The 15,796-nt window shown below is 39.2% G+C and overlaps 1 protein-coding gene across 1 annotated transcript in view; it reads right to left on the reverse strand.

The window, feature by feature from the left end:
- LOC131691538 (calmodulin) overlaps positions 1–15,796 on the reverse strand; it is a 134,861-nt gene that overhangs the window by 21,254 nt on the left and 97,811 nt on the right. Inside the window, exon 3 of the mRNA XM_058978040.1 lies at positions 9,213–9,455. Coding sequence (XP_058834023.1) covers positions 9,213–9,455 — 243 coding nt within the window. The remainder of the gene's footprint in view (positions 1–9,212; positions 9,456–15,796) is intronic.

Below are 15,796 nucleotides of genomic sequence, written 5' to 3' on the forward strand. Positions count from 1 at the left end.
AGCATGCGGCTGATCCGTGTAGCTGCTCCGAGAATTATACCATTCAGTTCTGATTAGCTTCGCGAGTAGTCACACCCATTAACCCAAGAATGATGGACGAGTACATGACAGAAATCGATGTCGGAAGCCATTTTGAAAACCAAGAAAACGATTCCGGTTTGGATAAAATGCATATTTTCGGAATGGGGTTGACGAGCAGATGACGGGAATGGATGTCGGAAGCCAGTTTGAAAATCAAAATGGTGACCTCCGGTTTAGATAAATTCTTTTTAATCTAAACAATATGGATATTTTCGCAATAGGGCCGACAAGTACATGACGGAAATCGATGTCGGAAGCCATTTTCTAAAACAAAATGCTGACTTCCAGTTGAGATAATTTCTCTATAAACCCAACGATATGGGTGTTTTCGGAATGGGTTGACTAGTAGACGACGGAAATCGACGTCTAAAGCCATTCCACAATTCAAAATGGCCACTTCCGGTTTAGATTGATTCTCCATTGACTCAACAATATGGCCCTTTATTGGAATGGGGTTGACGAGTACATGACAACGACAGTACAGTACAACGACTTCCGGTTTGGATAAAATGCATATTATCGGAATGGGGTTGACGAGTCGATGACGGGAATGGATGTCGGAAGCCAGTTTGAAAACCGAAATGGTGACTTCCGGTTTAGATAAAATCTTTTTAATCTAAACAATATGGATATTTTCGGAATAGGGCCGATGGGGGGTTGACGTGTACATGACGGAAATCGAAATTGCGACTTCCGGTTTAGATTCAATAACTTCAACAACATTGGTGCTTTTGGAATGTGGCTGACGTGTAAACGACGAAAATCGATGTCTAAAGCTATTTCACAATCCAAAATAAAGATTTGTGGTTTAGATAAATTCTCTATAACCTCAACAATGACCGTGTTTTCAGAATGGGGATAACTAGTAGATTATGGAAATCGATGTTGGAAGTCATTATGTTAACCAAGATGGCGACTTTCGGTTTAGATACATTTTTAATAATCCCAACAATATGAGTTTTCCCAAAATGGTAAAATTATGTAGTAGATGTATAGGTATAACTAGATATAGTGATGATTTGGTTATAGAAAATTTTGCTCAACCGGAAGTCGCTATCTCGACGTTCAAAATTATACCACTCATCAGTTTCCATCCAGTCAAGTCACGGTTATAAATAATTTCGCTTAACCGGAAGTTGCCGTCTTTGTTTTCAGGATTACGCCAAACATCCGTTTCCATCATCTACTCGTCAAGCTCACTCCAAAAATACTCACATTGTTAGGGTTATCGGGAATATTGCTCAACCGAAAGTCACCATCTTGAATATCAGAATAACGCCAAACATTCTTTTTCATTATTTTCTTGTCAAGCCCTTCCCAAAAATACGCATATTGTTAAGATATATTCATAATATTTTGTTAACTGCTTTGAAAAAAATATTTGTCAAGTGAACTTACTTTACGAACTAAATCCCAAACAACTAACACTTTCTTCTTCATCAATTTACGAACCCCCGGTTTGGTTCGTAAATAAAGGTTCCAGTGTATATCAAATAATGAAAAGGAAAAATTGGATTTTGGGATCAATACAGTAAAAGCTTCAAGTCAAAAAATCACGTAAATTTAAACCTTTTTTTTCTAAAGCGCGAATTTTATTGCTAAATTAAGAAATGTTTTGAAAAATGTGTTCCAAGCCGGCACATAGGCCCGACGAGTGGCAGGAGGGGGGGGGGGGGGGTTCAGCGGGCTCAAATGTCATTGTCTGGAAGAGCCTGGCAGTAATGTAAGTCATGTGGCCCGGTGAGGCAGTCGATGACCCTGTCGTCGCACATGAACCCTTATGCATGCGCCATATTGATTTTTTTTCTAAGAAAATGCTTTTGTGGACATCAAGCAGGTGAAGGTTAACTATTTTCATCCGCGTTCCTTATCACTTATTTTTAGAAGGCGATTCATCAACATATTTGAAAATGAGTTACCTTGGTTGTGCAACTTTTTTCCAATCTTTTTTGCAAATAAGTAGTAGTTTTCGTTTTATTATTTTCTAAGTCGAACATATTTTGACGCATGTAATTTAAAATGTTCGTTGGTTTGATTGCATTGTAAGGGAACGGTGGACTGAACATACTAATTGATTTGCTTGTTTAGCGCTTATTTGACTAACCAGCGAAATAATCTACACAGCGTTAAATGTACGTGGGGAATACGCATGATCTTATCTGAGTGCAATGACGACTGTTGAATAGATTGCCCAGTAAAAACGTCTTTTCTTAATCCCACCAGGAGTATCTGCTTCAAATTTGAATGAAATCAGATAAGTCTAACTACTGAACCAAAGTGTTAGACGTTTATATAGAACTTTTCGACATTTAACAAGAAGAAAGCGCACTAAGCTAAATTTTCACCACTCGGAATCATTGAATGCCTCAGTTTATCACTATAATTGAAAATAAGAAAGATAATTGTATTGCCTGCAACTTTGTTGAAGACTGCAAATCAATTCAACTTCCTTACGAGAAGTTACTAAATTTTTAATGTAGTGCTAGCTGAATCAGTTTTGCATGGAGTCTAACAGCACATGGTGATGAACCAGTAGTCGATTCTCACGAACATAATTTTTTGCGAAATAATGGTTGGATTCAACGGGATAGTATGTTTGGAACTACATGATGAGCATCATCTTTTGACCAGAAAATTTGAGTTCACCGCATAGAGGGTGCCAACACCAATTTTACTGAAAAATGCTTTTTCTATAATTTTGTAGAAGACACCGTATTTATATCTCTTACCGTTGAAAAGTTTGCGTTGGCACTATCTGTGCGGTGAAATATGAAACTAAAATTTCCTATTTAGTAGATGACTCATATCATTTACTAACATTATTTCAAGCATACTATTCAGCTAAACCCAACCATTAACCATTATACTGATTCACCACCATGTGCTGTTAGGCCCCAAGCAAAACTGATTCAGATATTTACATCATTGAAAATTTATACTTTTTGTAAGGAAGTTGGATTGACTTGCAGTCTTCGACAAAGTTGTATGCAAAACAATTGTCTTTCTTATTTTCCCTTGAACTGATAAACTGATGAATACAGTTCAACCTAGCTGTGAGAATGTGTGCCAGTAAGTTTCTCCATGATAATTGTTGAAAAATCACATACAAGTCAGTCCGGTAGCTAGATTACACCGATTTGATTCAAATTTAGAACAGCCACTCTTGGTGGGACTTGGAATCGACTGAGCAGGGCCTAATATGAATAATTTTTTTCTTATCACTCTACTGTTGAATTGTGCATGTGGATTGAGAATTGACAATTCGTAAGCAGGCTCGAAAATCAGTTACTGTGAGGTATTCGGCGGCAGAAATCAGGAATTGATCCAATGGCCTCCTGCTCCCATTTCGTAGGAAGCGACAGAAACAGGACTCTCTGTACTTCATTTATTTCATCTTTTAGATTTTTTTTAACTTTTTGTACTAGTAGTTAGATTAGTAATAAAGTAAGCGCGTGTAAAATTGCTAGTTGCTGTTCGATATACAAAGTAAGTTTTTCTCTACAGTCAATGCTTATTTTGGGCCGCTCAAAATTATTCCATATTCTCGACGTGAAAACAATAGATATTTTTTAATTGTAGTTGTTATTCATTCTTAATTCCTTTTCTTTCTGATTTTTTGTTGGTTTCCCTTATCTTCTGCGAAAATAATATTGGTTGGCAAAGCTGTATTGTTGTGCAACATGAGGTAATTCATCTCTGATGCAGAACTCCTATCCCTTTCCTCCCGGCGGTGCCAACCGGGGTACGAGCCCCTTATCTCGGTTTAGCTTGGACCCGGGGCTGGGCCGGGGCTTAGCCCCAACCATTATCAGTTCATACATTTTGACAATGGCCCAACCATTGTTAGAGCTTGGGTCAGATTCGTTTCGGGTAAGGGCTGTATTAGTGAACATCTGTGGGTCATATGCTGACAGGAAAGTACAAAGTAAAGCTTTCGATACAGTTAATGCTAATTTTAGGCCACCCAAAATTGTGTCATATTCTTTTCACAAATAAAATCGAGTTTTGTGTTGTAGCTTCGGCTTGTTTACTACCCTCGATTAGTTTGTTCGAGACTGTTTCAAACTTTTCCTTTTCTAGTGTACCATCTGTAAAACTTTACTTTTTTCGAAATTTCAGAATGGCGGCTTCAAAATGGCGTTTTCCCGAAACCATGTTTTTTTCTGCTAATGTAAAGAATAGGTCTTGTTCTATTGATCTGATTTCCTTTATTCAAAAAATGTTTGGAAGTAAATATTTTTTTATCTGACTTATACTTAACATTGGCGTGAAATATTATTAATTCATAATTTTTAAATGAGATTACAGTAAAAAAGGAGACAAATTTCACATTTTTTCGTTAACATCAATTTTTTTATAGAAATTAGGTATAAGGAAATTATATCTATTTTAATAAATAATATTCATTTCTCATTTCAGTTAACTTCGAGAGGCCCTGCACTTGACAAAGTAGGACGATGCTTTGCGCAGAGGCCGACGAGATTAGCTATTTTGAAGTCGCCATTTTGAATTTTCAAAAAAATAATCATTTTTTAACTATTGATGAATAAGGAATAAAAGGTCAAAAGCAGAAGTTCTTATGTCTTTTCATTTTTCCACAAGTCTTAAATATTGCTTGATTTTCCGACGAATCCAGAAGAAGGTCCACTTAAAGCGGCCGTTTTTTCGGAGGTCTAGCTTTAACGTTTCAGTAGGCAGCTCGAAATCGATCGGCGTGGCCATCGTCAGCAGTGCTTTGAGAACCGGATAATCGGCATCTAGATCAATCAATGGTCAAAAAAAATCAATCAATGGTCCAGTAGCTGCAACTGTTGTCGTGTTAGAGTGTTGGATCATTTACGAGAACAAGGTCCAACAGTCGTGCGTTCCATTTCAAAACATCCTTTATTTGTGTAAAGCCATTTAAAAGTGCACCGCACGTAGATGTTATATACGAAACAATGGGCCCTATTCTCACAGTCACGTCATTCAGTGACTAGAACAAAATTTCCTTCTAGTCACTAAGTGACGTGACTGTGAGAATAGGGCCCAATATAAGGTAAGGTAGTTTGTTGTCACGAAACCACCAGAGTAAACCAGGTTGATCGTAGTCGCCAGTCTTCTCAAATGAACAACAAAAAGCATGTTCGCTCTAGTTCTGTGCTCATCTTAAACCAACATTTCGTGTGCAACCTCGAACGTGCTAATGCGTACCAAAACACGTTCACATGTTCGTCTGCACAACCGAACTCCGTGTACGTACTAGGTGTTCGTACACACAGGTACTTGACACTAGTTTTCTCTTTCTCTTATTCATCATCACTGGCGTTGACTCAATCTGATTTGTATGCCCTTCTTGTGTACGTACACGGTGTTTAAACCTATGTTTGTACATAGTTCGCTTGGGTTCGGTGTTCAATGCAAACCAGCAACACAAAGACAAAGCATGTTTGAGGTTGAAAGTGTGCACGAAATTTTGTACACAGGTGCAAACTTGTCGATGTTCATGGGAAGACTGGTAGGTCGCCGAGCTAGCTAGTGGGCAATATTTTAAAAGGTATCAATACTGGCATATCGATATTTGAAAAACTAAGATATCGATACACTAGAAGTATCGAGAACAAATTATCGATAATCTCAGTATCGATTTTAAAATCAATTTTTTTAAATATATTTTATTTTGTCTCATCTTTATCGGATTACGGAAATGGGAATTGCATTTAATAATTTGAACTGGCATGCAGAAGAAAACCGCCAAAGGGAACATCTGGGAAAGCGTTCCACTTTTGGATCAAAATAAAAAGCACACTCATTCTGATTTAAATTTTTTACAAACCTAACTCCAAGCCCAAAAAAGTTACGCTAAGTCGTAAGTAATTAGTCGTAACACTAATTTGAATTGCTATATCTACACCGTTCTCCAACAGATCCTAAAAATTATAAAACCCATAGTTTAACCCAAATTTTTGGATGTGCTTAGATTCCACAAGATTGAAAATCGGTTAATAATTAACATGAAAATTCAATTTTTTTTGCCCTCAAAATGTCCTGCAAAGCATAACGAATTTTCCAGCATTGAAGGAAAAATTAATAATCTGGCAACATTTTTGACAGAATTTGAATTTTTTGTGTTTGGATAGTTGTGCTAATTGTTCCTTTTCGTTATAATGACAGTATGGAAAAAATATCGGGACAGAAGTATCGATACCACAAAATCTCGATTTTCTGGCTCCAAAGTATCGATATTCTTTGTATCCGATACCGCATCGTCCAACTCTACGTCAGAGACAATAAAGCTGTTGGGTGTTCTCGCAGATTAATAGGGTAGACAACTTCGGTAGGGAATCCGAGCTCAGCGTAATTTGAAACCCAGTGAGTCGCCTACCTGGTTGACTAACTTGACACGCCTTGCGACCGTAATGTGATGGTAGTTCATAACTACTGTGCCACACCTTGAAGTTGGAAACATCTTGTTAGAATAATTTTCCCAGTTGCTATATAATTTACTCTGTACCCAGCTCTATAGCCTACAACAGAGAACAACAAAGCGAAAATTGCACTAGGAAAACTTACTCTCGGCTCGATTCAGTTAGATCGCACTGAACTTCGCAAATCGCCGGATGTTTGACAAATAGTATATATTTTATTCCATTTCATCATCTCCATCGACAGTCCCCGTAATCGCAAGTCAATTTTACGAGGACAGGAAATTCTATTTCAGCAGCAACTTCCGCCCGGGACCGATTCGCCTATTCAACACCGAAGCAAACGCGCCATTACACGTTGCAATTTTGGCGTATTGATTTATAACTAAATTTTCGCAAATTGTCCATTCCAACTATTTTGGAATGATGGTATGGTAAAACATGGCAGGGGAGACCGTCCAGGAACGGACTGTAAAGAGAAGCAACAAAAGCCAGAATTGCTGCAGCAAACCGGCAGTGTTTCGAACGGCCTCCATGAACGACGGACGATGGGACACGGACGGGCGGGCCAAACACATTCCCATATCGAGAAGCCATTTGACGTGCGGAAAACTCATTTTGGCTAATGAAATGGACTTGATAATGGAGAATGCGGGCAGTATATTAGCATAACGGCCAATTTGCGATGGCTTCATCTTGCCAGTTGCCAGCACGTCCTCCTACCGGTCCCCCGAACAAAACGTCCCTGTTTGTTCGTGTGTATGCATGCGATGAAAAAGTAATATGAATAATAAAATAGCGAATATCAGCACATGCTGCGGGATGCGTTGCCAACCCGCGCGCATGACACATATGATGCATCCTAATATAATACCTCCAAGTCTACGCGCGACAGACACCGCGGAGCGGAGACGAACTGGAACATGCAAGTGCCACGTTTTCTATACTTTACCACGCTAGGCGCGCTGCAGTGTTCGGGCCCATTACATCGGCATACCATTGGTCTTTATTACATTTAAAAGTTGGTCATTCGGTTTCTCGCCAGGCGGCGGCAGCAGTGGCACTCATATGCTCGCTCGATATTTCATTTCTCACCCGGTATAATTGGATTAGGCTCTTGGGTCTCCTCTTTCATGAGAAATGATGGGGTTTACCCCGGAACTGCGTCACAGCACTACAGTAGAGACATATAGGAGGAGGAAAAAAATCTGCCGAAGAGCGAAAAGGATTCCGTGTGTGTGAGCCATTGTGAAATTGCTTCGATAACAAGGCGCCCAAGCCAGAGCAGCAGCGATTGTGCAAAACTTGAGCTAGATTTATGTCGAGAAACGGATAGAAAATGGAAAAGGTTGCGCTCCATCTGCACCGGGAATGTGTTTGATCAATGCAGTGACGTAGCAGCGTGGGAGGGGTTACTGTATCACGTTGGATGATTCGTTGCATTCCAGGGTCTGAGTAACACTACTGTAAGACGGGTTCAAGACCCAGCATTTTATCCGAATCACAAGCTACGCCACTGTCAACGAGTTTCCGCATCGTCGAGGTGAGAAGTGAAACAAATAGATAACAGTACAAGCAGCTGACGAAAAAAGTTGGATGACCCTGAAAACAAGTGCCGTAGTTTAATCTTAATGGAGGATTTTGCACAGCGATTTGTTTTTATTGTTCTTTGCACTGGAAGCGCCACGGGAATTTACGTTGCCTTCGGGTTGGTAAATAACAACGAAAATGATATCTGCAACCGAGTAGAATTAAACACACGCTCGACACGCAGAACGTTTGGCGGGGAAGAGGGTGAGTGTCATAAAGCAGTCATGAAGCGGAACTAAGATACAGAACAGTATGATCCGGTTCAAATCGTTTGTCTTACGTAAGCGTACACGATCCTATCGAACACAAGGTTTATAAGGAAAACTACCAGCTGGGACGATGCGTGGTAGTCAATGCCATATGCCTCGGTTTAATGGGATGGGAATTCTTTCAAGGAACTTCATCCCATTTGTGGTAATGGACTGCACTGTAGCAAATGTACTAAAAGCTTGCTACTGACAGCTTAAATTTTAGACATACTTTGAACCCGTGCAACTCATTTGTCCACTATTCGTGGCATTCCACAGGGGCGGCTTTCTTCTAACGCTACCATGACCGTGTGCGATCATACATCACTTTTGCTAAACCCACGCATGTGCAAGATCCGTGGAATGGCGACACCCTTTGCGTGTGCTGTCACAACAGACACTCAGTCCGCCTACCATTGTAGGAATGCACGAACTGCACGTTCGGTTGAGAAAAAAAACGAGTGCAAAAATAAACCATCATGTGAAAGATGAGACGCCGGAACCGGCATTTTGATCTGCTGTCTTAGCAGTTAGTCGAAGATTTTGAAATTAGAAACGAGATACTGTGTATCATTGTTTCAGGCAACAACTTTTCAACATTGTTTAAAACAACAATTAATCATCAGCCGTATTTGGATTTACTCGTGACGACGGTGAATAATAACACCTTAAAAATAAAACCAAAATCATCGATGAGACGGTGATCTATAAATAAATTTTGTCTGCTAATTTACCGACGAATTAGCGACGTTTTCGGCTGAGTATGTCTAGGCCGGAATCGCACGGAACAATTCGTCTGCTCGCTGTCTGCTTGATAACCCCGTCCGCTTGGTAGTTTATAAACTCCCTTCCTACCGACCCCCGTTCCCACCCAAGGAAATGGACTTACCTTCATAATTAACTTGGCCATCGCCATCTATGTCGGCTTCACGGATCATCTCATCCACTTCCTCGTCCGTTAGCTTCTCGCCGAGATTGGTCATGACATGACGCAGCTCAGCTGCCGAGATGAAACCGTTGCCGTCTTTGTCGAAGACTCGGAACGCCTCCCGGATCTCTTCTTCGCTGTCGGTGTCCTTCATTTTGCGAGCCATCATGGTGAGAAACTCGGGGAAATCGATCGTACCGTTACCTGGAAGAGAGATATGCAAAAAAATCATAATATTAGCGAATTGCCTACGGTTATCGGTTACCTTACACTAACTATACAGACCAGTTCGGGGCGGAGCAGGTTACCTGCGTTGCGTGCGATTGGGTTTTGCGGAAGGGAAGGGAAATTACCCAGGTCCGAAGTACCACCAAACTGAACGTGACACAAGCTGTGTTTACTTTTCGAAATTAATTTACACTCCAGAGTGGTTTTACGACCACCGGTGTTCAAAAGTGTATAACGATGCAATTATTAAACCCGAAAAGTGGGTAGTGTTGCTACGACTGATTCCTATTGGCAGCATTCTTCTCCTAGCGATAAGTGGTTTCTATTTATAGCGATTTCACTCGAAAATGAATGCTGGTACGGGGGATAATAAAATTTTCATAAAACATGACTTAATTCGCAGTATTTAAATGAATGGAAGCTATGCTAATTCGAGATCATGGCGTGGTGGTACGGGCAGAATGGGCCGGGTTCATAAGCAAATCATCGTACGTTTAAGCCCAAATCATTTTTTGTTGGTTGTCCAACTGGAGCTGCAGAGTTGGACTCTCGCATGGGTTCCCCATCAAAACCACTGCAAACGAGACGGAACTGTCACCCACTAAACCATTGCTGATTCTGAATATATGAGCGTTTATATGTTCGTGCTCGAGACCGCTTTGATAAAGTGCTAAAACGTTCCTGTTACCATCGTGGCGTCTTTGTGTCTGAGATCGCGGGCGTATGTGTGCGTGGCTGATCGCGAAAGGCTTGAGCGTTCGTATGCTGTGGAGTTTGATCGTGTGTGGTAGCGTGTATGCCACTTCGCCTGTATAAATTCGATTATATAACCGTGTATCCATTTGTACATTCGCGTGAGTGCTAGAATGTACGTACGGGTCGCGATTCGAATGTATAGTGAGTTCTGCTAACCAAGGGCGCGGTGGCCCCAAATGACAAAAGCGGGCGTTTTGATAACGGCAATACTATTGGTCTTTGAGGTAGTTTCTTGGAATGAAATTCCCCTTTTATCTATCTCCTCGAATTGCTGCTAAATCCCTCTAATAGTAAGTTACAAAATTTATTCTGTTCAATAATACTGATAGCAAAATATTCGCTCCAGAAAAAAGTCTTAGAGAAACTTGCCACAAGAATTTGTTTCGAAGACATCAATATTGTGGCTGTTATGGTTTTCGAGATATAGGGCGTTGCTTGTGAAAGGCACATCAAAACACTTTTTAGACCATAAGTTTTTTAATAAAGCTTTAAACGATTTCTGATGCTGTAGAAAGTTGTGTAGATGGCTGAAATGGCTGATGGCTGAACTGTTTCAAACGATCTTTCACAAATAACGCCCTTTATCTCGAAAACCATAACAGCCACAATATTGATGTCCTCGAAATAAATATTCGTGGGATGTTTCGCTACAAATTTGTTGAAGTGAGTACTTCTATATACAAAATAATTAAAGAAAATAAGTTCCGACATTCACTACTAGGAGGACTAATCATCAATCCAATGAGATAGAAAGAAAGGAGATTATTCCAATAAATTATCTCAGAGAGTTTGGGGCTTACGGGCATGATTGACTTATTATCGCGTGGGAACGGGCGTTTGTATAAACCCTCTTGAGACCGCGTTTATAAATTCCTAAGTAGTAAGACGATGACATAATCGTCGGGACGTTATAGTGATTGTGCGATCGTGGGTGTAAGTATATGAGAATCATAGCGTTTGTGACCGAGTTTGTATTATCGCGAAAGGATCGAGCATTCGCTACGCTACTGTGTGCGTTAGTTTTATCGCGTGGGCGGAACCGTCAATCTATTCAGCCTACACACTCAATTCGGCTCGGTAATTTCCCAACAGCTGTGTAGTTAGCCAATTTCGAAACTGATATCTTGGTAAAGTGAGATTACACTGTATCGATTTTGTTGGCTATTTTCGGCAAATTCAAGAATAAGAGAAACGAAAGCAAATGAAATTGAATGACGGATCGGTATTCTAGAGTGAGTCAGTTATAAACTTAGAACGGAAAACTAGGTCTAGGCAAGCTCATATGGACATGATCGAAAGGAAATGTGAAGAATCCTTTGCCTTCTGCTAAGTAGGAGTTGGGTATTGCACCCAAGTCTACCGCATGGTCATTGATAGAACATAACTCATCATCATGTTTTACCGCCGACGCCGCCTTCCGCCGCGTCCATATGAGCCTACCTAGTCCTAGTTTTCCATTCTAAGTTTATGACTGTTTCACTCTAGAATACCTTTCCGTCTTTCAATTTCATTTGCTTTCGTTTCTCTTAGTCTTAAATTTGCCGAAAATAGCCAAAAAATCGATAAAGTAGAACCTTGCGGAAATTAAAACATAGTAACATAAAGTGAGATTAGTTTGCTGATTTTCGGTGAAATATTTTCCGAATCTCAGCACTTAAACGTCACTTTAACTGAGACCTCAGTAAAAATAATGTTTGTTGAATCTCAGCTGTTAAGATTTCGGCAAAAGATGCAAAAAAGCTGAGACTCGGCAGAAAAAAATAAGTGTGTATGGGAGGAAATACATCCATCTTTTGGCCGTTGATGGAGTAGAGTTGCCGCAATTCTTCTTCGTTTTTTGCCTATTTTAACCTTAAATAATATATGAGAGAACAGAATTCGTTTAAAAATCCATGGTTTTAAGAAATTCTGAGGATATGGAATTCCAACAGATTCAAAACACAAACTACTCTACAGATGAAGTTGTCAAAAAATGTCAACTTGTGCGCCATACAAGTTCGCAAGGCCTGAGTGAAGCTTTAAAAACATAATATGTATTACCAAACAAGTCTACATATTAGTGATAAGTTATACTCTCTTAACTCTTATCCTTGTATTAACAAAAAAAGCTGTGCAACTTTCCTGAATGTTCAACTTCGGGTTATTTCACTGGAGTTAGGATTTTGCCGAAGTTCGCGAAAAAACATCCCTGTAATTTGTAAAAATTCCATATTACACTCAAGGAAGGCTTTCTCGAACTTGTAAGGTTTTACGAAACTCTTACCATTTCTCTAAAAAAAATAAGTTTTAGGCTTCAAGAATAATCATAAAATTCTGTAACTTATGGGCACTTCGACACAAGGAAGTTTCATTGAACTTCAAGGGTTACCTAGACGTTCTTAATTTCTTTGAAGGATTGTACAGCTTTCTTTACGTTAAGTGAACATTTCTGAAGTTCATAGAACTACTCTAAAATTGGTACACTATACAGAAGCTATCGGAGTTCACTGAAATTCTCTGAAATGCGCAAGATTTTCCTGATTTTCGTAGGACATTCTTGAGTTTCTAGGGCCGGTTTTCTGTAGTTCACAGAGCTCAAAGACTTTCCCTGAAGTTCATAGAGATACGCTAAAGTTCGACAAACAACGCATTCAATCAACAGCTTGACCAGATATTAGAAGAATATGAAAGAAATTTTCAGGATCACAATGAAGTTTTAAAATCCCCTTAAGTTTATAGGACTACCTAGGCCGTTCCTGAGGCTCTGATGTTTATCCCGAGAACTTGCAGGCTTTCCTTACGTTCGCAGGACACTTGCAAAAAGTTCGAAAAACTTTGCTGGAGTTTGTGCAACTACTCTGAGTTGCCTAAATTTTTTATTTTTTCTGAGATGAACTTGAAACCCGTAGGGATATGTAATAACAAGGGTACATAGATATACTTTGTATAAGGGAACACAAATTGTTGTTTAATTTATTCATCATTTTGGGAACGACTGGGTTCTTAAACAATTGGATTTTAGATATGCGGAGAAAATACGCATTATTGTGTCTGAGTTTCCTGAAAGATAATTTTCACATTTTAAAATGGTAATGCGGTGCTACATTGATTTTGAAATTTCAAATGGGTCAAAAATATCTAGATTACCGTATTGAAAGAACTGATTTTTTAATCATTTTAAAAAATTTAGATTAGAAAAATGTCCACACATTTTTTTTTTAAAAAAGACATTGCAGTGCTATATAATTGTATTTTCATCCAGTGATGGCAGACAGTTCAGAGATATTTCTATTCGGGAATCCTTGACTACTAAGGTGTGCCCTTCATGCGCCAAACTGTTTTACCCTTTTTTTCTTTTAAGAAGTAAGAGCGTATAGCATTGGCTCGTTAAAACAACCAGATTTCGATTTCGCTATATTTCATCATCGAATTGGAATATCTGTTCTTCCAGGGCTTTGATCTTGACTAGGTGTTTGGTTCGCGATTCTGTTTTTGCATTTGTAACGATAAATGTTCCAAAATGAACCTAAAATATTTTAAAGAAACTTTCTCTTCGAGTCAAAAAATTATGTCCTGGATCTGACAAGCAATTTGTAGCTGTGACAGAATTTAGTATTCCAACAGCAGCTATAGATGTTCAGTTCAATCTTACGGTAACGTACGAAATTTTCACCTAATCGCATAGGTAGCTTAAGGCAGGAACGATATTCTGAGTCTTGATTTTGGCTATAGGCTCTATCATGACTAAATTTCACGTGAAACGGGAATCTATTCTCCTAGACAAAGGCATTCTTCTTAGATTCGACTAAGCGCCTTGTTGATTTGAAACAATTTACATTGTTAGAAAGCAAATGCTCAAACAGTTTCACTATTCACAATAAAAAAAACTATCAAGCATTACAGTAGTCACCTGTAAACTTGGGCCAGCAACGGTCCTTGCTGGCAAGACCACTAGAAACGAACCGTTTTCAATATCAGTACAGCATAAGTATGGCAGCGATGCCATATCATTTTGCACTAATTGGCAACTTCCTACACTGGCTTGTGTACACTATACAAGAAGAGAGACCAGGAATGCTCACAGTTTTCGAAACTTAATTTCGCGAGTTCCCCTCCCGCTGGGAGTCGAAATGAGCTGCATGTCTAAAGTTTTAATTAAATGCTTGCGTGCATTTGATCGTCCGTTTCATTCGCCGTTCCCGAGTGTTTATATGGGAAAACAGTTTAAAATTTCAAGGCTGTTTTGTTGACCGGCATAGCACAGAATTGCCCGCGGAAAGGTCAGGTGTTTCCCCTTTTGCGAGTGGAAAAGAATGAACTTCAACTGTCTCTGAAGGTTGCACATAAAAAAAAACTTTGTTAGTGATTTTACATATTATTCGAATCATACGAGAGTATTATTTTCAAATTTAGTTTTCCTCGTCACTACATAATGCATATTTGTCAGATAATTATGCAAAAATAATATGCGCTCTAACATTTTAGCTGCATTTGTTGTTGAGCACTTACTCCGAGGGATCATACAGAAGGCGAGCCTCATCTTTTAGCAAAGCAAAGCCTTGGTTCTACATTCCGTTGCGGAACTTGACCTTCTGCTTCGACAGGTCCTCTCAGCCGGCTCGCAGTGTACACAGAACAATTGCAGGGATGATACCTTCATTCTACTGATCACTACGAATCCTTTCAGAGACAGTTCGTAGAGGGGATTCGAATACAACCACGCCTTAACCCTCTGAACCGCCAGATCAAGTAATCCATTGTTCGAGTTATTTTTTGAGAATGCATATTTGGCAATCAAATTTCAAATCGACTTCAACTCTTGTTCAAGCTCCTTGTTTTTTTCTGTAAAATATCGATTGTGTCAACTCATGAGAAGTCATTTCAGTAAAGATAATTTCGTTGCCTTTAAAATGCATCAATATCTTCTCGAAATATTATTTTATTGTTTTGGATTTATAGTCTTTAAAATAACGACAATGACTGTGTTTAGTCCGCAGCTACAAGTTGTTTGCCAAACAAGATGTTTTGAAAGTTTCGTCCATTTTGTGATTTCAAAACGTTCGGGATGGCAAAAAGCTCTGTTCAGCCCGCAGTTACAAAATGCTTGCCAAACAAGGTGTTTTGCGCTTCTTTTTTACGTCTCAAAACATTCGGGATGACGATAGGTTCTGATCATGTCACCACTAAAAAATCTACTACCAATATTAATGTTTTTGACGGAGACGTTTGTTTAAACGAATTTACAGGACCACAGACAATTGTTTTCGTTACACAAGAACTACTGTTCAGACAAATTTTAGATTTGTATCTGCAAATTTCGCACTTTTGAACTTATTCATATTCCTGATCAATATTTTCAATATTTTGATTAGTAAAAAAACGAAAATTAGTAAAATACTACAATCCTGTTCCAGAATTATGATCTCCGATAAACTTCTCACTCAATTCGTAGAATGCATGACGAGACTAGTGCAATGGCCCTACCGAAGCTAATATTTTTTTCTAGTGCTTGTCGACCATACGTTGGATCTTCATCCTTTCTCTGTACCTCCTCGAACTTTGTTTCAATCAATTAAGCTTAC

The sequence above is a fragment of the Topomyia yanbarensis genome, chromosome 3 (genome assembly GCF_030247195.1).
Source record: "Topomyia yanbarensis strain Yona2022 chromosome 3, ASM3024719v1, whole genome shotgun sequence".
Taxonomy (NCBI): domain Eukaryota; kingdom Metazoa; phylum Arthropoda; class Insecta; order Diptera; family Culicidae; genus Topomyia; species Topomyia yanbarensis.